This window comes from Melopsittacus undulatus, chromosome 6, assembly GCF_012275295.1.
Source record: "Melopsittacus undulatus isolate bMelUnd1 chromosome 6, bMelUnd1.mat.Z, whole genome shotgun sequence".
Lineage (NCBI taxonomy): Eukaryota > Metazoa > Chordata > Aves > Psittaciformes > Psittaculidae > Melopsittacus > Melopsittacus undulatus.
In genome coordinates this window covers 74,028,564-74,051,410 of record NC_047532.1, presented here as the reverse complement: position 1 = coordinate 74,051,410, position 22,847 = coordinate 74,028,564, and the positions used below count along the sequence as shown (strand labels likewise).

The following is a 22,847-nucleotide window of genomic DNA, read 5'->3' as shown; positions in this document are numbered from 1 at the left end:
GCTTCCCTCTGCAGGCAGAGCTTGCTCTCTGTGCCTGTGTCCCAAAAGCAGTGTTACTAGTCCCTCACAAGAGAGATGCCTTGAAAGGAGCAGGCAAATGAATAGTATGGCTAGGGCTGTGGAATCACTTGATGAGCTACAGGAGCCAGCAAGCTTAACACCTCCTCCTGCCCTGGACAGCAGGACAGTCTGTTTCCCATCAAGCAGATTCCCCCGGGTACCCCTGTGCCAGCAGAAAGCAGAAACCAACAGTTCCTTATCCAGGTCACTCCAGCGTGCTGCCACTTGAACCGTTGCCTCATGTAGCCTTTTATGGAGGGTGGCTCTTGGAGGGCAGGTTGGGAGTCCCCTTGCTGGGGGGAACCTGCTGCTTCTGGCAGAGCAGCTCTGCTTTGCTGACTAAGCAACACTGACATCCAGGGCTTCCCCCATCTTGCATTCAGTCCAGTGCTGTCAGAAGAGGAACCAGGAAGAGTCTAGAGATGGAGGATGAGGTCTCTCGTCGGAAGATTGTCTTGGTTTCCCCTCCTTGGTGCACCCCAGTCAGGGTTTTACACCTCATGCCTTTTGCTGCCAGAGAGGGCAGCAAAGCCCTGAGCCTGTGATGTAGGTATCTGTCGAAGCTTGACGAACCAAAGCGAGTCCCACCATAAGCTGCAGGTATTTTAATAAGATCACACAGATTATCTAGGAGATCATGGCCTACGAAAGACCAAGCAGAATGAGACTACACAAGTGTCCAAGGGCCAAGCGATGTCTTGTCACTGTCACTACGAGCACCTTCCATCCTGAGGGACCCCAAAGCACTTTGCAATCTTCCATGAGTAACTGACTCAAGTTAATGATAGGAAATGGGGCAACAGGCAGTTAAAATCTCCTCTCCAGCTGGAACTCCACAGATGCAGAATGGGGTTATCCGGGACATGGGGTTGGCAACTCCTCAAAGCTGCAGCGATCTTTGGGTAAGTGGTAGGACTCCAATCTAACATCACAAGACAAGAGTGCTTCCAGCAGCTCAGTGCTCCCTCAAGATCGTTCTAGGTTCAGCTCTGGCTGAGGAGAGCCCACCTACAGCATCACCAGCACCACTTCCTGCAGCACCCTGCTTTTTCCTTGAATGTTTCCCATCCAAGCACTGACCTGGCCCAATCCTGATTAGTTTATGAGATCTGAGAAGGTCACAGCTCGGAGGTGGTGTGGGGCTGCAGGTGGATTATCATGCCAAACCACGCTGTCCCCTAACCCTGTAAATCGAGTTCTCCGCTGGCAACATGAGGATGTTAATTCCCTGAGTATCCTCGCTAAGAGTGTGAGCTACAGGCAGCACGCTGGCACCGGCTCCTCCCGTCTGGGCCCTGTGTGTCATAGAACCATAGACGTTAGAGATGGAGAAGCCCCATTAGGTCCCACTCCGTCCTTTTCCCCCCCCAAGGCCAGTGCAGGATTGTTCCCTAGCATCTCATCCAGTCCTGGGCAGGAAGCTTTCACCCCTTGCTGTTCAGTCTTCCCTGTGTCTCTTGGACTGAGCTATGCAGGTCCCCTCCCTCCCTCCTACTCACTGTTCAGCAGGCTCTCGGGCCCCTTCTGCGTGTCCAGGTTGGGCTGGTTCTGTTGGTTGTAAAATCGCAGCAGACACTGCTGGTTGCAGAAGTGTTTGATTTGCCCCCGCCAGTGGATGGTTTCCAGCAGCTTCCCCTGACGCTTGCAGGCATGGCACCGAGCTGCCTAAAGCCCGCATCAGCAGGAGAGAAACAACGAGTAACTAACCACACCCCCTCCGAGTGCAACACAACTCTCCGGTGAAAGGTGCACATAGCAAGGCGCTGTGAGCTTCCCCACAGCAGTGCCCTGCCAGTGCCAGCCAGGGCCTCCAGCGGTGCGAACTTCTCACAGCAGCACTAGCCGCGGATCCAGCACTGTGAGCTTCCTCAGTGCAGTGCTCTGGCAGGATCAGCTGGGGACTCCAGCTACGTGAGCTTCCCCGTAGCAGTGTCCCGTCATTGCCAGGCAGGACTCCAGCAGTGCCAGGTTCTCCGCAGCAGTGCCAGCCAGACTCCAGCAGTGCGAACTTCCTCAGTGCAATGCCCACATATCTGGGTGCTGTGCCCACCACAGCACTTAGCACAAGCTGCCAGTGCCAATACTGACCTTGAAGTACCAGAGCAAGTATTTGCTTTTGCAGTCTTCACTACAGAAGTCCCAGGTACTGCCCTCCAGCTGCTCGGTGACCGCCCGCTGGCAGGTCTGAGAACAGTAGGTGCACGTGATGCAGCACAGGCCCAGGTTCTTGGTGAAATCCTGTTTGTAAAGAAGCACACACCCTGCGGAGAAACAATAGGAGTGAAACCTTCCCAGGATGAACTGGGGGGCCTCCCTGACCCAAACATGACCAGAATCCAGGTCTGCGGAGACAACAGAGCACACGCAACACACTGTAGGGAACAATCCAGCACTGGCCCCTGGGGCTGGGATAAGATGGGACCTCATGGGGACTTGCCATCTCTCACCTCCATGCTTCTAGGAAGAGTCTGACTCCAACCTCCTGTGTGCAGGAACCCAGCAGGCAGGGCAAGGCCAGGTCAGGCCAGCCCAGACGCAAGAGTAGAAGTGCATGATGACAGGAGGAGCGGAGCTGCCACCTGCTGTCTCCCCAGCCCCCAGAGAGAGAAAAGCTGTGAGAAAGCCCTCCCCAAGGACACAATGAATGGTAAAGATCTTGCCCTAGGGCCTGGCTGGACAGCAAGCCATCCCCACGACACTCCTCCCTTCACTGCATGGCAAGGCTCTTGCCCCAGGGCCTGGCTAAGATAGTCTCCCCTCTGTTCCTCTCCATGCTCTCTTCTCCTCCCCCAGCATGGGCTGGCCTGGGAGCTCTGCCTCTCCTGTGCCTTCCCCAAGTACCTTCGCTGCAGAAGTTCTTCTCCACTCCAGAGAAGCGGATCTTCTCATGCAGCAGCTTCTCCTGCTTGCAGTGCTCACACTGAGACACCACCCCATGCAGCCGCTTGAAGTCCTCACAGCAGTCCTTGCAACAGAACTGATACACCTTGTCCTGCCAAAGAGACCACCACCGGGTCAGCCAGGCTTTGCAGGAGGTCCCCACACTTCTTGGGGAAGCAAGAACCAGACTACAGGTTGAGCCAAGTCCCCAGCTCTCCTGGCACAGAGTCTGGCAGAAGAGGTCTCCTCCTGCCCTTCTGACATGCTGCTGAACATCAGGAGCGCAGCATTTGGCATGCAGTCTCCAGGCACATTTCTGCAGCTAAGGCCTTCAGAGCCCTGGCACAGAAGGACCTCTGCTTTGAGCAGCAAGAGGAAGGAGGTGGGGTTGGCCTCCACCTCAACATCCCCTGGAGGAAAAGTCCTCACCTGCCAGTCCAGGATCTCCGGCTTCCCACTGAAAAGATTGTGGCAGTAATGGCAGTTGAGGTGGATCCCACCTTCCGGGCTGGTGCGCTGCAGGAGACAGAGATAGCTCATGGAGAGAGACACTTGTAGAGGGCAGCAAGCACCCGCTTTGGGCTGCCACCATCTCCTGCTTCCTCCACCATTCACAGCAGCCCGCTTGCCCTTGCTCAGCCCTGCGCGTGGGGCCACTGTCAGTGACTCACAGTTAGTCCATCACGTTTCAAGCTCTTGGCAAGCAGATTCTTGTGCAATTTCACTTCTCTTCCAGTGTACTGGGTCCAGCTCTTCTCAGGAAGGCAGGCTTTCAAGCTGCCATCCCTCTGGATTTAAACATATTAAGAGATGGGGTATCCACTACCTCTTCTGAGAATTCCTCTATAAGATTTTGAAACATAGGGGCCTAGTTTCTATTTTCATGGTAATGGAACTTCAGAATTCAAGCAGACATTCTCATCCCGCTTTCTCTGCTAGATTAAACAGCCATTTAGCACTCGGTGTCTTGTCCACAAGGACATATTTATTAATAAAGTAATCTTCCTGATTTTCTTTCTGATAACCTCAGATAAGGTGCTCTGTGACTAACTCAGTACATGCATTTTTCAAGCCCAAACATAAATTTTCTGTCTTTTTTTTTAGCATACTTCAATTTTTTCTTCAGTATTAAAAAACAATTGGACATCCCACGAACATCCTCTCTATCTGTGCAACATTCTAGGTAGCTCTTTTGCCCCTAGTCCCCAGACTTTAACTCTGTTCCTCTGCTTGTACTTGCAATAACTTAATTAATCCTTCTCTCTGTGGTGTAAACTGAGATATTCACACTGAATGGCTTATCTGTTGTACTCCCAGGGCCTTTGTAAAATCTTTCCTTTCCCAGAACTTACATCCCCATACTACTTGAGTAAGGCTGATATGGGATCTTGCAGTAAAACGTTGTGTTCAAGCACACGTTAGGAGGAATCAGTCTTGTCAGGCAATCCAGTTGCTTTCCTTTCTATGACTCCCCTGACCTCAGCAGGAGTTAACAATTCACCGGGTTTTTGTTTCATCTGCAAAATTTTATCATGCTTACTTTGACCTTATTGCCAGATGACTGATGAAGATGTTCAACTCCTTGGGCTTAATACCAATCCCCAAGAAGCCATCTTGAAACACTCTTGCCAGTGGTTTTACTGACACAAGTGTGTTCTAAGATCCGCCAGCAAGACAGCTCCCAGTCCAGGTTAGGCATGGGTTTACTGACAGGTTACAATCCCGACTTCATGTGGCAATAAATTCAAGTTACATGAATTAAGTGAAGATTCTGGTGACTGGAAAAGGGGAAACATTGTAACCATTTTTAAGAAGGGTAGGAAGGAGGACCCTCAGAACTACCAACCTGTCAGCCTCACCTCTGTGCCTGGCAAGCTCATGGAACAGGTCCTCCTAGGAGCTATGCTAAGGCAGGTGGAGGACAAGACAACATGGCTTTATCAAGAGCAAGTCTTACCTGACCAACCTAGTGGCCTTCTATGATGGAGGGACTGCATCAGTGGTCAAGGGAAGAGCTATGGATGTCATCAGTCTGGACTTCTGTAAGGCCTTTGACACAGTCTCACACACCACCCTTCTCTCTAAATGGTAGTCATGTGGATTCCATGAACTGACTATTCGGTGGACAAGGAATTGGTTGCATGATTGCATCCAGAGGGTGCTGGTCAATGGCTCAATGTCCAGACGGAGATTAATGATGAGTGGTGTCTCTCAGGGGCTTGTATTGAGGCCAGTATTATTTAACATCTTCATCAATGACGCAGACAGTGGAAATGAGCACCCTCACAAGACTGCCTCTGACGCCAAGCTGTGTGGTGCTGTTGACATGCTGAAGGGAAGGGATGGGATCCAGAGGGACTGGGACAAGCTCAAGAAGTGGGCCCATGTGAACCTCATGAGGTTCAATAAGGGCAAGTGCAGGGTCTTGCATGTCAGTCAGGGCCACCCCAGTATCAATACAGGCTGGAGGATGAAGGGATTGAGAGAAGCCCTGCTAAGGACTTTGGGGTACTGGTGGATGAAAAGCTGGACATGAGCTGACAACATGTGCTTGCAGCCCAGAAACTGACCACATCCTGGGCTGTATCCAAAGGAGTGTGGCATGCAGGCTGAGAAAGGTAATTCTGCCCTTCTACTCTGGTCTGGTGCAACCCCACCTGGAGTACTGTTTCCAACTCTGAAGGCCTCAGCACAGGAAAGACATAGACCTGTTGGAGCAGGTCTAGAGAAGAACAGCAAAGATGCTCTGAGGGCTCAAACACCTCTATGGAGACAGGTGCAGAGAGCTGGGATTGCTTGGCCTGGAGAAGAGAAGGCTCCAAGGAGACCTTACTGCAGCCTTTCAATACTTAAAGAGAGCTTATAAGAAAAATGGGAACAAACCTTTTAGTAGGACTTGTTGCAATAGGACAAGATGTTTTCATTTAAAAGAAGGGAAATTCAGATTAGACAAAAGGAAGAAATTTTGTGCAATGAGGATGGTAAAATCCTGGCACAGGTTGTCCAGATACCAGGTTGTGGATACCCCATTCCTGGAGACATTGCAGGCCAGGCTGGATGTGGTTCTGAGAAACCTGGTCTGGTTGAAGATGTCCCTGCTCACGGCAGGGGGGTTGGACTGGATGAGCTTTGAAGGTCCCTTCTAATCCAAACTATTCTAGAATTTAAGTCTTATGAAGTCTACAAGTGTAGAACCTCTACAGGCACTCTACGAAAACCATTCATGATCACAGCAAAGGATAACACCAAACAAACACAAAACCCCACCAACCAAAAACCCCCCAAAAAGAAAACCCAACACAAAAAGCACAAGAGAAAAAACCTCATAAACCCAAATGCTGCAACTGTCAGTAACTAACTCTCTACCTCCAAATTCTCTAAGGTTTTCACAGTTGCCCAAAGCATGTCCTGACTTAAGTTTCCCAGGTCTTCCTGCCTGTTGCTTTGTTCTTTGACAACTCTACAAAACTAGTATTCTTCCAGTTGCCTTTGAATACCACATTTCACATATGCTGAAACATAACATGAGGAGATTGAAAACCACTAGTCAAGCCTTTGAGGATTATTAAACATGAGGTATCCAGGCCTTCTGCTTGTCAACTTTAAGGCAACACATCCTAGAAGTCTTGTGTTCCTTGGTGACACTTTGCTCAGAGGGCAGCTCTGCCCCTTTCCACCCCACTAGCAGGTGCCCACCATGCTCTGCTAGCTTACTTCTGTGCTTTTGCTCATGTCCTCATAAGGCCATTACATTCCAAACCACTCACACAGCACAGCTCTCCACTGCACTCCCACTGCACAGAACCTGACAGATGGGAGTGAATTACAGTCTACCTTATCCCAATGGAGAGAGGGGAGATAGGGCTAAGGCTAAGTTATGGGCAGCTACAGTCACTACAACTCTTGTACTCCATCAGAGACTTTCTTATGGACCTTCCCTGAGGAGCCTGAGGAAGCTGAAGCCTCTGCTAGGTGTGAAAGGAGGCACAAGCTCTATTGCCCAGCCCAGCATAAAGAATATTTCAATACCTGGAATTTGGTCCAGCAGCTGGGGCTGCAGAACTGGTAGACAACCCGGTCTGTCTTGTTGTAATAGCAGGGTTCAGATAAACTCTTTCTGCAGAAGCTGCAGGGTCTAGGGGCACCTGATGAAACAGACAGGCATTGGTGAGGGCAGCAGCATAGGATGTGGGACTGGATTCTGAGGATGGCATGGAAGCTGCTCACTTGTTCTTGGTATGTCAAGCTATTATCAAAAAGCAAGGGACAAGAACACCAGGAAACTAAGAGCACCAGATTCTGCTAGGACAAAAATGTTAAACATAGATGGAAAGCAGAGTGTTTCAAGGAAGTGACTCTGGCTCTACAGGAATTTGGACAAAATGGGCTGCATATTGCATCAGAGACCACACTCATTCCTGGACACCCTGGTACTCCATGTAATGGAAAGAGCAATGCCAGCACAGCAGAGCACTACAGCTGCTTTCTGCATTCTCAGGAACAGCAATGTATACTACCCCTCACTATTAAGATGTCTACATGCAAGGGTTCCTCCCTCTCCAAATCTCCTCCACTTCTCTCACTAGACTCCTCCCCAGGCAAGCAACACACCTTCTTTCCAGCCTCATCCACAAGCAATAAATGGTACCAAGGAAGGAGCTACAATGGACAGGTGACTGGTTCCCAGTATGTAGTTGCTCTTACCAACCAAGCCTGACTGCTTCACTTTGTGGGAGGTAGTGCAGCAAATGGAGCAGAACAGGCCCATCTTGCCACTGCGATCCACATTGGGCAGCATGTCAAAGTTCTTGCACAGTGTCTTGCACCACATACACGGGTAGACCCGAGTGTTCTTCTGCAAACAGAACAGAACAGAGCTGCCAGGGACACCATCACAGCCAATAAGGTCCAACCCTCATATCCCACCCCACTATCGCATCCATCACTGGGCAGCTCTCCTGCAGCAACACCAGATGTCAGACCCAGACTCACAGTCTCCAGGTTCAGGCTGCCTTTGGCACCTCACCTTCTCAGTTCATGGATACTCTGGTAGGAATACAGAATTTGGCAATCCCACCAAGACAGTTAAGTGCAGCCTGTTAAGGCTACAGAGGAACATGTCCATCTCTGGGGAGACATCCAAAAGGAGCCAGCCCATACTAACTACATATACTGGTGTCACTGCACAGTCCAGCTTACGGAGTGCCTGACCCATGGTCAGGTCCAAGAGGGGCTGCATACAGAATAAATAAATTCTGCTGGTCTGCTTTGAAGTTTCTGCACAGCAATCTCTTAAACGCTTTGTCAGCAATAAAAGGCCAAGGGGATTCAATTTACCTGCTGCTGCATGAAGTGCCCTGTGCCACCCCAAACAAAAGAGCTGTGTGGCCACAAAGAACCCCCACCCCAGGCAGCTGTCTCCACTCACTTTCTTATAACTGTTGAGACAGGCAGAGTCGCAGAAGCGTTTTTGCTGGCCTTCGTGGAAGAGGTACTCCAGCGGCAAGCCCTTGTTGTAGATGTAAAGTCCACAGTTATCACAGCAGTTGGTTTTCAGCCCCTTGGTGGCCCGGAACTTAGTGAAGCAGGCATCACTGCAGATGCGGTGAACCACGCTCCCATTGCTGACCTCATGCTGGATCTGCAGAGACATCGCTCCTGTCACTCCCCCAGACCACCTTATGCCTCCTTCCAACACGTGCACACCACTACAACCATGTCCCCTGGGAGAACAGGCTGTTACATGTAAACTGGGGCAAGCACCACGATGGAAGCTGAAGTGGACTCAGGCTGACCTTCATCAACAAAAGTCAGCAGAGCAATCTGGGAGAGGGGAGCAGCAGGAAGCAGTGAGCTTCAGGGTGGGGAGAAGCAGAAGCCTTATTTCTTCTGTTGTAACAAAGGCTGGTTCACAGCAACAAGGAAGGACCTGGCAGCGAGTCCAAGCCAATTCAGGTGCTGAGACCTCCACCATGGGTAAACCCAACAAATGCCCTGTGATGGCACTCAGGCAGGACCAAGTTCTGCAGGTCACAAGCACTTCATCCAGGACATGAAGCACAAGGGATCCATTTACCTCACCAGGTCTGTAGCAGACACTGCAGCGGCTGGTGTCCAATACATCTGTAGATTGATGTGCTGGTCTGTGCTGCTGGGCCTCGTAGAGGGAGAGGCAGACAGAGGTGCAGAACTCATGGAAAGAACCTCCTGAACCGATCTGGGCAACCACAGAGTCCTTGGTGTTCCAGATCTCCCTGGGATATGGAGAGGATGTGTTATGGCAGAGGCACACCAGTTCTGCCAGGAAGGCACAGGACAGTACACTGCAACGCACAGGACTTCCTGGGGTCCCAAAAGAGTGGCAAGAACTGTCTCATAGCAGCTGCTGTCCCAAGCCAGAGATATGGTGCCTGAAGATGGAGCATCAGGAGGCGGTTTTGAGAGGAGGCTGAGAAGGCATAGAGTGTGTGGACAGGCAGGGAAAGGCAGTAACGTGAAGAAGGTGTAGGGATCATGGGATACATGGTGTGTGAAGTAAGACATGAGGCAGCAGCTGGACAGGAGTGATGTGGATGAATGGGAAGCATGACAGTCATAGGGGTGGGGACTGGCAGGTAGAGCTGTGGGGTAGGTGGATGGGATCACAAGCAGGGGAGCATTGAGGAGAGGGAAAGGAACACATACTTTTTACAGAAGGTGCATATCTTCTTGCCAGGTGGTCTTTTGGAGAAGGTGGTGAGACAGGAGCTGGAGCAGAAGAGCTGAGGGAGCCCTTTCCGCTGGTAGGCAGTCTGGCCCTTCTGCAGCAGTGTGTGGCAGTTGGCACAAGTCATCTTGGTGGCAGTAGAGCGGGCAGCTCGCTGAGCCAGCTGAGTGCGTAAAGACATGCGAGTTGAGCGGCGGGTACGAAAAGGAACAAAATCCTCATCATTGGGATCATCCACCATGGCATCAGAGTCTTCGTCAGAGACCGGAACTGCAAAGCAGCGGAGAAAGATGCACAAAAATCCCTCATTAGAAACTGAGACAGAAACCTTCACCATGAGACACATGCTGAAGCTTTCTGGGGTCACCTTTCTGCAGTCCCTCTACATGCTTTGTGTCTGTCTGGGTGGAATGATAAAGGGACCCTTATAAGGTATTCTGCTGGAACTGGAGATGAGTCAGGAGGTTTTTGAGCAAACTGAACTTAAGCCCAATTTCTGTCTAGGAATCAGGATTTGCCAAGATTGAGCAGAAGTCCAAAGTGAACATTTACAGCAGGAAACCCTTCAAGGAATCCAGCTGGATCACCAGCTTCCAGCAGAGGCAGGCAATGAAGGAGCAACATAAAAATACTAGGCAATAGCAGGGTGACACTCAACATCTCACCCAGAGACTTAATGGTCTTCTGCAGGAAAATCCCCTAAATGTAATCTTCGTTCAGAGAGCCTGCAGCCATAGAGACCAAAGGCAGAAAGTTCCTGGCTGAGGAGATAGAAGATGGATTTCCTGGGAACAACTCATCTTCCTCTATTACTTGGTGTTTGTAAAAATATTACAACCCTCCCTTTAATGTAAGTGCCCTGAGAAAGCAAGACAAGTACCCAAAAGGATGAAGACTCATGGGGTGAAGGTACCTGTTCTGCATAAAAGGAAGGTCTGTACAGAAGCTCCAGAGTTCCCACTGCACCTCACACCATGAGCCACCTGCCCACAGTAAGCCTGCAACCTGTTCTTGGGCTGAAAACAGGCACTGGCCAGCCCTAGTTACTCACTGCTCTCTGAGGAGTTCACAGTTTCAGGCCTAGCAGCTTCTGATCTTCTAGCTCGTTCACTTCTTTTCTGCTCCTAGAAGACATTAAAAAATATTTAGGATAAGCATCTGCTAGGACAACCATGGACAAATATCCCAGATCATGGTGAAATTCCAACTTCTGGGATCTGCTTTCCCAGTAACTAGGCTGAAAATGGGTAATTCCACAGATACCTGACCAGAGCTGGCAAGACAGGAGATAGGAGGAAGTAGGCTTATGAGAATGACATTCCAGTTGGAGGTAGCAGAAACACTCTGAAGACACATTACAGCACAGTGGCAGTGCACAGGGATCACTCCATCACAGGAGACATGCAAACACCAGAAGGGTGACAAGACAGCCAGTGCACCTCACAGGATCTGACAATGCCAGCCACTCTCTATGTTCCTGTAGCACACATACTTTGACTACATTATCCTTACCTTCTCAGTTGGCAGCTCGTTTCCCTTCCCAGACAGGCCTTCTCCTGGAACAGAACACAAAAGATGCTTGTATCTAACATCTTGTTTTTCTCTAACAGAAGGGGACAGGTGTTCCTCAAATGCAGCCACCCTTTGGGTCAGTCTGCACATGAGGCCTCAGACAGTCCTGGCTAAGAAGCAGAGTTCTGGTGGTGATCAGACACAGGAAAGCTCCTAAACCATCTACAGCTAGAGATACAAACACATGGTCTGGGAGAAGTCCTTTAAGGGGGAGACCTCCCTGCAAGGGAGAGGCATGCTGGACAGTTGCCTTCAATTGCTTCTGACCAAGAGTGAGCATCTCCTGAGGAGGTCCAGCCTAGGCAGGGGACTTTGCTTATTGGAAACACTTTCTGGTTGACCCTCAGTTTCAGCAAAGAAGGAAATCTAGTGATGAAGAGCATGAGCTAAGCTGATGTGCAGCTTTATCGGTGAACCTCCTAGCTGACACAAGCATCAAAAGACAAAGTTAAAGCTATGAAAGCTAGAGCAAAAGCTTGTGTGCATTAAGGGAAGAGCTGCCAGAGCATTATTCCTTGTAAGCAAGACTCCTTCCCCAAATCTAGCCCATCAGGAGCATTGACAATTTCCGTAACAAGGAATGATGGGCAAAGTTGAAATGCAAAACAGATTCCAGCTTCAGCAATGTGCAGGATGATCTCCTGAGCAAAACGAAGCCAAATTCTGCAAATATAATGACCTACCTGCAGGTGGTGTGGCTTCCTGGGCTTTCAGTACACTATTTTCTTTAAGTGAGCTGTTCCCACTATTATCCTCTTCCTCTGCCTGGTTTTCCTCCGTGGGCTCAGGGGGCAAAGCTGCAGTTCTGCTGCCCATGCTCAGTTCCACCTCTGACTCCCCTGTTGGCCCTTCCCTCTGCATGGGTGAGCTTTTCCTTGCTGCCTTCAACCTTGTCTTCTTTGTCTGTTTAAGACTGGGTTGGGAGGGGGCCATTGGCAGACTTGAGGATTGCTCTGTCTTTTCTTCCATGGCTGGGGCACTGGTGAGGTTCCCAGAGTCAGGAACAGGTTGTCGGGGTGATTCAGGCGTGTTGTCATCAGACAGTGCAGGAATAGCAGCAGCACCATCTTTCTTAATATCCCCAGAATCACTTCTTGGTGAATCTCCCCCTTCTTTCCATGTTTCTGGAACAAGGGCTTCCCTAGAGAGGGCAGAGGAGTCTGCTGGCCTATCCTCCACTTCCTGGGAAGGATGTACCTTATACAGCACATCCAGACCCTCTGATTTATCCAGCTCCACCAAGTCAGCAGTTTTATCCGAGTCATCCAAGACATCAGGTTTCTCCAGCATATCTAAGACAGCTGGTTTATCTGGAACAAGGTTGTTTGATTTGCTTAGTTCAGACAGGCTGTCTGCTTTCACTAGAAGGCCCAAGTTCCCATCTGCAGTCATCTGCTTGGACTGATCCCAGTCAGGGGGCTGAAGTACTGAAACTTCCTCAGTAGAAGCTGTTTGGGAGCCCAGGAGATCTTCACCAAACTCCATGTCAGCAGGAAGATCACCAATAAGTGGTTTGTCGGGCAAGGACAAGGGGTCTAAAGATCCTGGAAATTCACTGGAATCCATTTAGAAGATGGCAACTGGAAAGAAGAGAAAGACTTGCAAGTTAATGAAAAGCAGTCTAACACAGCACATGAATTGTCCACTCTTCTGAATGCTGGAGTAAAACAAGGCAGCAGGACACAGCAAACCTTTGGGACCTCTACAGCCTCCATAAACCTCATCACAGCATGGCAACCAGACTTGCTTATGATAAATGACACAGTGGGGTATCAGAAATGACTTGAGCACCAACTTGAGGCTTCACACAGCTGTTCTGTGGTGTGTAATGCCCCCTCCTCTGCTTTTGTCTGTCTCACCAGACCTAAATAACCTGGTCTGTTCTTTCTCCTGGTCTTTACTCATGGAGCTAACATATCTAGTCTTAAAATAACTTTTCTCTTAAACATAGAGGCAGAAAGATCTTTACAGGTCTCTAGACTGTGCCTTCAACAAGATACAGGATGACAAGATGCACGAATTTTGTCAGAGGACAGATATAAACAGATATGAACCATATGAACCATAAACTACAGCTATAGATAGTCTCAAAACTGTAGGAGATAATAGTCACAGAATCCCAGACTGGTTTGTGTTGGAATGAACCTCAAAACTCATCCAGTTTTCTATGTCCCCTGCCACAGGCAGGGACACCTTCCACTGCAGCAGCTTGCTCCAAGCCCCTGTGTCCAACCTGGCCTTGAACACTGTCAGGGATGGGGCAGCCACAGCTACTCTGGGCACCCTGTGCCAGCACCTCAGCACCCTCACAGTGCTGCAAGACAAGACCAACAAACTTAATGGGAGACAATATTCATCTTCATCAAGGAATGTAGTGATAGGACAAAGGGGAATGGGTTCAAATTGAAACAGTGGAGATTTAGGCTAGATATAAGGAAGAAATTCTTCAGTGTGAGAGTGGTGAAGCAATGGAACAGGTTGCTTAGAGAACCATTCCATGATTCTGTGATTCTAAAACAAGCTGTTAGTAAACACTAAAAGACACAAGAATCAGAAGATGTATCACCAACCTATCCACCCCTATTAGAAATATTCTAATTCTAAATTTGGCACTGTTTTAGGCCCTGAAGCAGAAGATTCACTATTGCTGTCTATTGGGGCTTACTACGGGCATAACTCACCTATACGAATGAAGGAGGAAGGCTGAAATAATTTCACTGGTGAAGGCTGGTTAATTCTTTCATTGCATCCTCCCCCCTGAAAGAATAACCAAGTCTCCCTCACAGATGGTTTGCTCAGAACTGAACAGGACATACTTGGACAGAGAAAGCACCCAACTTCTGAAATTCATTTAAGCAAGACTTTAGAGAGTTGTACCCTCCTCCACACCCAGGAGTTCAAAATCACTGCCTCCTTATTTTATCTTAAAATGCAGTGACAATTTCTGTTTCACAACAGCTGATAAGCACTGTTCCCACAATCACAAACAGAAACTACACAAGATGTAAACTTCTGAGATTCCCAGCAAGTTTCACCACTGAAGACTTGATGATTCCATTCTCTCTTTAGTTACAGAGGAGACAAAGCTTCTAGAATGAGCCAATTCAAGAGCAATTCAGGATCTAATAGGTGTTTTCAGGTGGCTGACAGAAAGAATAACAAAGTAAAATAGAAATAAACATTTGAAAGAAAGCTCCTAAGGATTGGAAGCAGGTGAGAACCCTCCCAAGATAACAAACTTCTTTTCTGCTGTTCAGAAAGCAAACAATGCCTCCTTCTCCAAGATGCCCCCCACCCAGATTTCAGACAGACAGCAGACCTTACAACAAGCAGCAGAAAGGTCAAGTCACCAGATGCATACGGAAAGTTTATTTATAGGTATACTTAACAGGACTAACATCCTCCTGAAATTCACCTTCAGACACTTTGCATGGGTCTGCAATGAACCACAGAGACAATACTCATACAGTAGTCACAAGTTTCAGCTGGCCTACTCTTTGTTTGGTAGAAATACACTCTGGGAACAGCCCAGAGCATAAGAAATCCATTTGGGCATTTCTTCCCAGAGAATAATGCAAGCATCAATTCATCTATGATCTTGCCATACTTCTCATGTGCTCTACAAATAGACTGAAAGAGTCTGGTTTCAACAGTGCATACCTTAACACTGATTTCAAACTCCAGGTGCAAGATCATTGTGATCATCGAATCACAGGCTAGTTTGGGTTCAAGGAAACTCAAAGCTCATCCAGTTCCAACCCCCGCCACAGGCAGGGACACCTTCCACTGGAGCAGCTTGCTCCAAGCCCCTGTGTCCAACCTGGCCTTGAGCACTGCCAGGGATGGGGCAGCCACAGCTTCTCTGGGCACCCTCTGCCAGCGCCTCAGCACCCTCACAATGCTGCAAAACAAGACTGACAAACTTAATGGGAGACAATACTGACCAACAAAATGGTCTTAAAAAGAATAAATAACCTGCAGATTAAGCTAACTCCAAACTATTGGTATGTGGTTGGGACAGATACACAGACCTTTCTGCAGATCCAGGAGTATGGAGTAAGATCACTCAAATGCATGTTCTGGTTGGAAGCACAGCACCTGCCCTTTCTGCTCAAGATCCAATCCACTTTCATCAGCTCTGACCAAGAGACAGCAGCTCTGTCTCCAGCAGAACAGCTCATGCATTCTGGTGAATGACCCAAATATTTCTTCTTGGGACATGCAAAGCTAAGGACTCTCGCAGTCAGTCAAACAAGAGGACCATGTATTCCAATACCCTGTTCCTACCAAGAATGGATACTTGGGAAGAGAGAATAAGACACAACTAAGAGGACATTCCTCTTCAGCACATCCTCCAATCAAGTGGTAATCAGCTGCTGAAGAACTGCTTGAGTTGCACTGAGACTCTTACCAATAAGAATCTGTACTGGGCAAATCCTCTCTGAATCTGCCTAACCCCCTCCCTGAACCAGTGTCAGTGGCAATGTGTTCTGCAGCCCGACACTTAGTTTTAAAAATATTGTCCTTTTGTTTATTTGAAGCGTGCTTCAGCAGAGCTCTGTAAGAAGGCAACACAGAGCAGGTAAGTGCTTACTCTTGATGTATTAAGCCAGGTTGTAAGGGGCTTGCAGCAAGCTACTCCAGTGGAAGGTGTCCCTGCCCATGGCAGAGGTTTGGAACTGCATGAGCTTTAAGGTCCCTTCCAACACAAACCATTCTATGATTCTATGAATCTGGAGAAGCTGATGGAGTCTGAGTTGAGGCAGGACCCAAGGAAGTGATGTTGACAAGCAGTCTGAGCAGGAAAGCAAGCAATGTCCCTAGCCATCACTGCAATTCTGTTTCCCTTCAATGAAGTCTATACAGTGGTTTTCAGTTGCCACCTGATGAGAATGAAGAGGGCAGCCCTCAAAACAGGAGAGAACTATGCTTTCCAGCTCCGTGGGTCACTCTGAAGTCAAACTCAACTTGAGAAAATTAGAGCTGCAGAAGGGTAAGAAATACTACTTCTGTTTGCATTCATTCACGTTCTTATTGGCTCTCTGCTGAGCTTTAAGGTGAGTTAGGCTTCCAATTGAACACTCACTTTACCTTTGGTAAAGTTTCTTATTTGTTCCAACAGGAAGCAAAATAGCTTATTGTTTCTGGTGATGCTGAAATGATCCACCACAAGTCATTGTCTTTTTTATTCCAGAATCAGCTAATGCACAGCTCAGTTGCTGAGCTCTGCTTGAAATCTTCCTCTTTTCTAGCCACATACCTGGCAGTGAGGAGAGCACACTGGAAAATGACTTAGCCAAACAAAGAGGATGCAGTAGATATGACTGCTCTGCTGGACATTTGGAAACTCCTTACTTAGGACACAGCACCATCCTTTCCAGAACACTCAGCAACAGATAATCCTGAGAAGACCAAGTTCAAGGAGTCCCCTGCACAAAAGTCTGAAGCAGACTGCTTCTCAGGGAGCATGCAAGAGTTTCTGAAGAAGCTGCCCAAGGAGACTGTAGCTGCCCCATCCCTTCCAACCCAAACAACTCTGAGATTCTGTGATTCCATGATTCTTAATGATGGGATGGCTGAGGGTCTGCCCCGTGCGGGCAGGACTGGCATAGAATGCAACATTGACAGCCAGATCCAACATGTTACTAACAAACCTGACCTGCATTTCCTGCCAAAGGAGGGGAACAGGGATCTCCTCTCAGATCTGGAAGCTCAGAACGAGCCATCTCTACCAGGACACCCAAGTACACCAAGTGGCTATTTATCTAGCTTATTAAAGACATCAGCGGTGCTGTAACTGTGCAGATCTTCCACATCTCACTGTCTTCAGGTAACTATTAGCAGAGGAATACGTGGCCTACCTACAAAAAAAGAGGAGCTATCATCAGACATTTAATTAAAATCAGGCAGTAAGAAAAAATAACTGTAACAGATCTCTCTTGATGAATACCTCAAAAGTCTTTACTGCCCACAAAATAGCATGGCCATGAAGTTACTGTTTTCCTCCAGCAAAGGAACAGCAATTGCTCAGGTACCTATCCTAGACTTTTGCTCATGGGTATGGATATGGATTCAGATTTTCAAGACCTTTGAAGGCTGAAGGGATTTATCTTTTTTTTTGCTACTAGAGATAATTTGAAATTATATATTATTTGAAATATAATAGAGATCATTTTGAAAAAATTAGGACATTTGTATCGACATCCCAGGTAATACCTACCTACAAGTTCTGTAAGACCTAAGCAGATCTCTGGAGGAAGTTCCTACTTTTTGTGCCAAATTTTAGAATCAACAGTAATTCCCAACCCATCAGACCATTACCATCTCATTCTTGGCTAGTGTCTACACTTGATGACATATACTGAAAGAGTTGAGATGTTTCATAGAACCATAGAATGGTTTTGGTTGAAAGGGACCTTAAAGATCATCTGGTTCCAATCCCTATGTCATGGTTTTAAAATAACAATCATAAAAAATAACAAAAATAAAAGACAGTAATGCAAGAATTCCACTGCTTTAAGAATCAACTATGATCCTAGAAACACCTTTCAGTGATAAGCCTATTTTGTTCATTGAAAAGAAACGGGGAGCCATGACCCATCTCAAAAAAAAAGCCCACAAGGTAAGATCAACAGCAGAGGACTCTTCAGAGATACAAGCAAACAAATATGAGGACTCAAACAGCTGGATACCGAAGTTGGACAAACTCAGAAACACCTCTTTCCAGATTAATACTCCCTACAACTACCCCAAAGGAGGATAGAGCCAGGAGGGGCTGGGCTCTGCTCCCAAAGAACAAGGGATGGGACAAGAGGAAACGGCCTCAAGCTGCACCAGGGCAGGTTTAGGTGGAGCTGAGGAACAATTCCTTGCCCAGAGGGTGCTCAGGCATTGGAATAAGCTGCCCAAGGCCATGCTGCAATCACCGTCCCTGCAAGTGTTCACACACTGTGGAGACAAGGCCTCAGTGCCATGGGGCAGTGGTGGGCTTGGTAGTGCTAGGAATGGTTGGACTTGGTGAACTTAAAGGGCTTTTCCAACCTGGTCAATTTAGACAACTGACCAGGGACATGTAAACCCTCTGTGACATGGAGATTTTACAGCAGCATTCTGTGACTCTGTCCAAGTCAGCCATAGCTACTGCAGATGTCAGTGGTCAACTTCTTCAGCTTGTGCTCTGCAGGCAAGCCTCAGTGAACAGCTGTCTCATCTCACAAGTGTGTATCTGGTTCCCTCAGAGTGCACCCAGCAGTAGCTGTCACCACGCTCCCTTCCGGACAGTCTTCACTGTCACATGTGACTGGAACTGCCCATGCAACGGGAACTGGTAGAAAGGTAAAGAAGGAACTTCTCAGAATATCAGGAGCAGCCTTAAGACTCCAGTGATGGCTTTTAACAGTCCCAAAGCCAGAAGGTACCAAGTTCACCACTAGATGTTTCTACAGCTGGAGCACCAGCTTAGGGTGCAGGTCTTGAACTTTGTGTAGCTATTTCCAGGATGGAACTAAGGGAACAAGTGGCTCCTAGGAACCAGGGGTTGGAACTCAGTGAGCTTTAAAGGTCCCTTCCAACCCAAACCATTCTATGATTCTACGACAGCAGTCACCCAAATAAAGAAAGCCTGAACGCTCCAATACAGAGCAGATGGTGCTGCAAAACAGTAGAATTGGCTGGAATTAATTTTACCAGGAGATTTCCTTCAACACCTCAAAAGGTACTTGACAGCATCACTCAGATGTCAGCACTGGTTGCTGTTAACCCAACATCTCTGTATTACTACTAGTAAACTCTAAGACAGCCAATAGGAGCATGCTCATCCATCCAAGACACCATCCTGGCAGCAGCTTGAAACTGCTTGAAGACTCTCATGTCTTTGCATGATACCAGGATCCACACCCCCCCCCCCTGCCAAGCACTAAGCATCAAGGCTTTGAAACAGACGAAGGAGCAACACATCTTAGTACACTCTAACACAACTTGCTTTGTTTACACATGTTAAGACAGTCTTAGCAGCAATGCCTGGAGAGCAATAGCTTCTAGAACCAACTGCACTTGAAGATCAAGTCAGAGAGAAAACTCTCCTGTTACCTGTGTCTATAACATGAATAAACAACATTTCTTCCAAGGCTCACCACTTGCCACATAACATCTGCCCCGCCAAAATAGCATTATACACAGGGGAAGAAGGTGGGTGGGTAAAAAACCTTTGGGAGTACTAGCTGAAGCACAACAGGAAAGCAAAGCATGTAGGTACATAGCATGTTCAAGCAGCACCTGTTGAAACTGCCTTGATGATAAGAAGACACTGACTGAAAGACAGAAATAGAGAGGAGACCTGGAAGTGGCCAGAAAGAAATGGCCTCAGGTTTTCTGCCTGTTGCCCAAATGCTGCAGGAAGACGTCTGACCAGGCTGGGAACAGGCCACAGACTCCCTGGCTCTGGAGGTCCTCAAAACTTAACTGGATGAAGCCTTGAATGATGCAGTCTCAAGTCAGTTTTGCTGAGAGCAGGTCAGCTAGACTAGGGACTTCCAGAGGTGCCCTCCAACCTAAATCTGTCTGTGATTCTTTGAATAAACACTGCTGCACAGAGAGAGAAGACAAGAGGACAGAATCTCAGGAAGGGTGTATCTTTGAGAGCAAGCCATCTAATTTTTTGGCTTTACAGAGACAAAGTACTGGAAGCTCAAGGTAAGCTGTCTCCTTGGCCTTGATGACAAGTCTCAGAATGCTCTGCAAGGTGCCTGCTGCCAGGTCCCCAAACATGGATCCCAGTGTCGGGATGCTTCACCTCCCATGCAGCTGTACAAACTGGCTGTGTTGAACAGACCAATATCTCACCCAGCCTAGTGACTGACTCTATTAATTCTCTTTATGCTGTCAAGGGTTGAGCAGCAGAACAGGCTTACGGTAAGTGTCCAGAAGACACTGCCGGAGCCCATGGCCAGCAGACTGGTGAAGATGGTCTCAAGTACTGCCCTTTTCTGACCTATGCTGCCAACAGAGGGAGAAGTCAACACTTAAAACACTGCTGAGATTAAAATATAGATTCCAGCGAACCCTTACTAGAACAACCTTTGCTAAACTAACACATTCTTTGTCATAGCTGTAGCCTATTCCATACTTCCCTTGGATTGCTTTTACCATAACCCTTCTGCACTAGAGGCTTTTGCTAGCACACCTCTGTCCATCATGGTCGCACATCCCAGCATCACTGACCACAGAACATCCCTAGAAGAAATTACACAAGGGTCTTTGCTCCCAAAGGCCATGGATGCAGCCTCAGCCCCTTGTTCTGGATGTGGAGGGATCTGCTGTGACTTACTACTAAAACATCCTCCAAAGCAAGGACACTTGCAGTAAGAGGGATATAAGCAGCTATGGAGAGAAACAGAGATGGTGAAAATATGTACGCTGGGGCTGTGAGCTGCAGCTTGGCCATTACAGGCAGCAGCTCTGTAGGCTGTGGCTATTCCTTTAGTAAAACTGGACTGGCAATAACAGAGCTACAGTCATATCACCAGCTTTGGTCCCAGGATAGGCAGGGTTAGACAAGAAAATGCAGGTTAAGTTTTGCTGGATAATGTAGCAGCCCTGAGAAGGAAAGAAGCTACAGCCTAAACCACGAGGCTGAAGCACAGCAGCAGGAGAAGGCAAGAGCACAAATGAAGCAGCTCTCACCCTCATCAGAAAGAGACTTCAGAAACCATTCCCCAGCATTCAGCTGAGCTTCCTATCCCCCCCATCACCAGACACAGCCCATGGCCAGCACTGCCTCTGTCCATACAATTTGTGACTGCTATGGCCTTTTGCTGTGCCAGGCACCCACCACAGCCAGCTCCCAGCCTCGCCAGTGCCCACCCTACCGCTTTTGGGGCCACTCCCACCTCTGCAAACCCATGGGAGACACTAATTCACCCAGGGCACCTCGCTGGCCACTGCCATGCTGCTGACATGCAACCAGTCACAGAGGCTTCAACAGGTTGGGGCTTGGTCTCTTCCAGCAGCACCAGCAGCCCCGTAGGACTGCTCTTTTCTCTCAGAGCCTGGTCCTCGAAGGCAGCACATGGTACCCAGGAACCCACAGACTCAAACCAGGCCCTGCCCTGATCCAGAGCCACCATCCCCACACAGGGGGAAGCAGGACTGAGCAGGTGGCCAGGTCAACAGACCTGCAGCTGCATGTTTTCAGAGCTCCACAGGCTTCACTACCCCATGTGGTGACAACAGCATTAAGGCTGTGTGGCCCAAAGCCTCTGTCCAAGGTGTGAGGTGACCCACAGCAGGAACACAGATGGGTGCTACTAAAGCAGGCACGCCAGGAGCTGGGGTCAGCCCCATGAAGCCCCGAGCCCGGCGCGTCCCAGCACGGGCCGGGGGTCACCCCCCCCATGCACCCCTCGCAGAGAGGCTGCGTGCAATGGGTGCGGCACCCCGAGGCCCGCACGCGGCGAGGCCGGGTCGGGGGAAGGTTCCGCCCTCCCCCACAGACACTGGGGTTGGACCCGCCCTCGGCTGAAGGGCGCCCCCAAGCGGTCGCCACGACCGGGGTGGGTGCTGCAAGCCCCGCCCCCTACCGGAGCGATAGGCACCGCCCCCTGGCGGGCATCCGTCCGGGACCCGCGCCTCACGCGCCTGCCCCGCCCCCCCCCGGGGGGCCAACCGCCGGCGCCCCACGCTCAGGGGCCTATGCCGCCGCCGCTCCAGCTGCCGCCCCGGGCAGCCGCAGGGACGTGCCTGCGGCCGGCACCCCTCATACCTGGCACCCAGCGCTGCGCCGCCCGCGCTACCCAGAGCCCGGATTCGGGTCGTGGCCCCTTTAAATGGAGGCGCCGCTCGGAGCCCTCAGCGCGCTGCAGCCCGCGGGGGGGCAGAGGCAGCGCCCTATTGGCTGTACAGAGCGAGGGACGCTTTTCTATTGGTCGCGGCGAAGCCTGGGCTCGCGAGACTCTCTTGCAGGCGGCGGCCTCGGAAACGCGGAGCACGGAGCCCAGGACTGGAGCTTCAGCCCGCACTCCACCGGGAGGCAGAAAAACCCGAAGCGGATAAGCGCGGCGGAGCAGGGCCCCGTGAAAAGACAGAGCGGAGCCGAACGCGGGCAGCGCCGGTACCCCGGCGGGGCACAGTGAGAGGCAGGAGACCGTGCGCGGCGGGAGGCGCGGCCCGGAACGAGGTGCCCCGCTCCCCGCCGGTGCCCGCACGGCCACCCGCAAAGTGCGGAGCGGATTGCGAGGAGCAAGATTGCCACCCCACTCCCCCCCCCCCTTAACCCTATCGCTGCTGCTTCGCACCACCCGGGCCCGCTGCCGCTCCGGCGGGGCCCAGTTCGACCTCGCCGCCACAGACTCTACCTGCCCGCGGGGGGAGCCGCCCGACCGCTTCCAGGCGCCGCCACCGCCTCCCCGGAGCTGGAGAGTCTCCCCGGGGCGGTGAGTGACAGCGCGACTGGGCGGGGCTTCCGCGGGGCCCGGGACGCCGTTCCGCCCCTAGGAGGGGCTGCCCCGGCCACCGCCCCCTCCGGCTCCCCTCCCCCACTCAGGCCCCGCTCCTTTCCATACGCGGGGTACACCACACTCCCCGAGCTCTCCTCCCGCTCTTATGACATCCCGACATGGGCTCCCCCGCCCAC

General features: G+C 49.9%; 1 protein-coding gene across 3 annotated transcripts in view; it reads right to left on the bottom strand.

Annotated features, from left to right (window-relative positions):
* ZMYM3 (zinc finger MYM-type containing 3) overlaps nucleotides 1-22,638 on the bottom strand; it is a 33,004-nt gene extending 10,366 nt beyond the window's left edge. The window contains exons 1-14 of one of the 3 annotated variants that reach the window (XM_034063694.1): nucleotides 22,570-22,638; nucleotides 11,902-12,798; nucleotides 11,159-11,202; nucleotides 10,698-10,770; nucleotides 9,625-9,916; nucleotides 9,017-9,194; nucleotides 8,369-8,581; nucleotides 7,645-7,795; nucleotides 6,970-7,085; nucleotides 3,612-3,728; nucleotides 3,370-3,456; nucleotides 2,902-3,052; nucleotides 2,149-2,321; nucleotides 1,560-1,725 (exon numbers count right to left, since the gene is read on the bottom strand). In XM_034063694.1, coding sequence (XP_033919585.1) covers nucleotides 1,560-1,725; nucleotides 2,149-2,321; nucleotides 2,902-3,052; nucleotides 3,370-3,456; nucleotides 3,612-3,728; nucleotides 6,970-7,085; nucleotides 7,645-7,795; nucleotides 8,369-8,581; nucleotides 9,017-9,194; nucleotides 9,625-9,916; nucleotides 10,698-10,770; nucleotides 11,159-11,202; nucleotides 11,902-12,784 — 2,644 coding nt within the window. In that variant the 5' untranslated portion in view covers nucleotides 12,785-12,798; nucleotides 22,570-22,638. The remainder of the gene's footprint in view (nucleotides 1-1,559; nucleotides 1,726-2,148; nucleotides 2,322-2,901; nucleotides 3,053-3,369; nucleotides 3,457-3,611; nucleotides 3,729-6,969; nucleotides 7,086-7,644; nucleotides 7,796-8,368; nucleotides 8,582-9,016; nucleotides 9,195-9,624; nucleotides 9,917-10,697; nucleotides 10,771-11,158; nucleotides 11,203-11,901; nucleotides 12,799-22,569) is intronic. The other 2 variants (XM_034063695.1, XM_034063696.1) reach the window with 2 other exon arrangements.
* Between the last annotated feature and the right edge of the window lie 209 nt (nucleotides 22,639-22,847).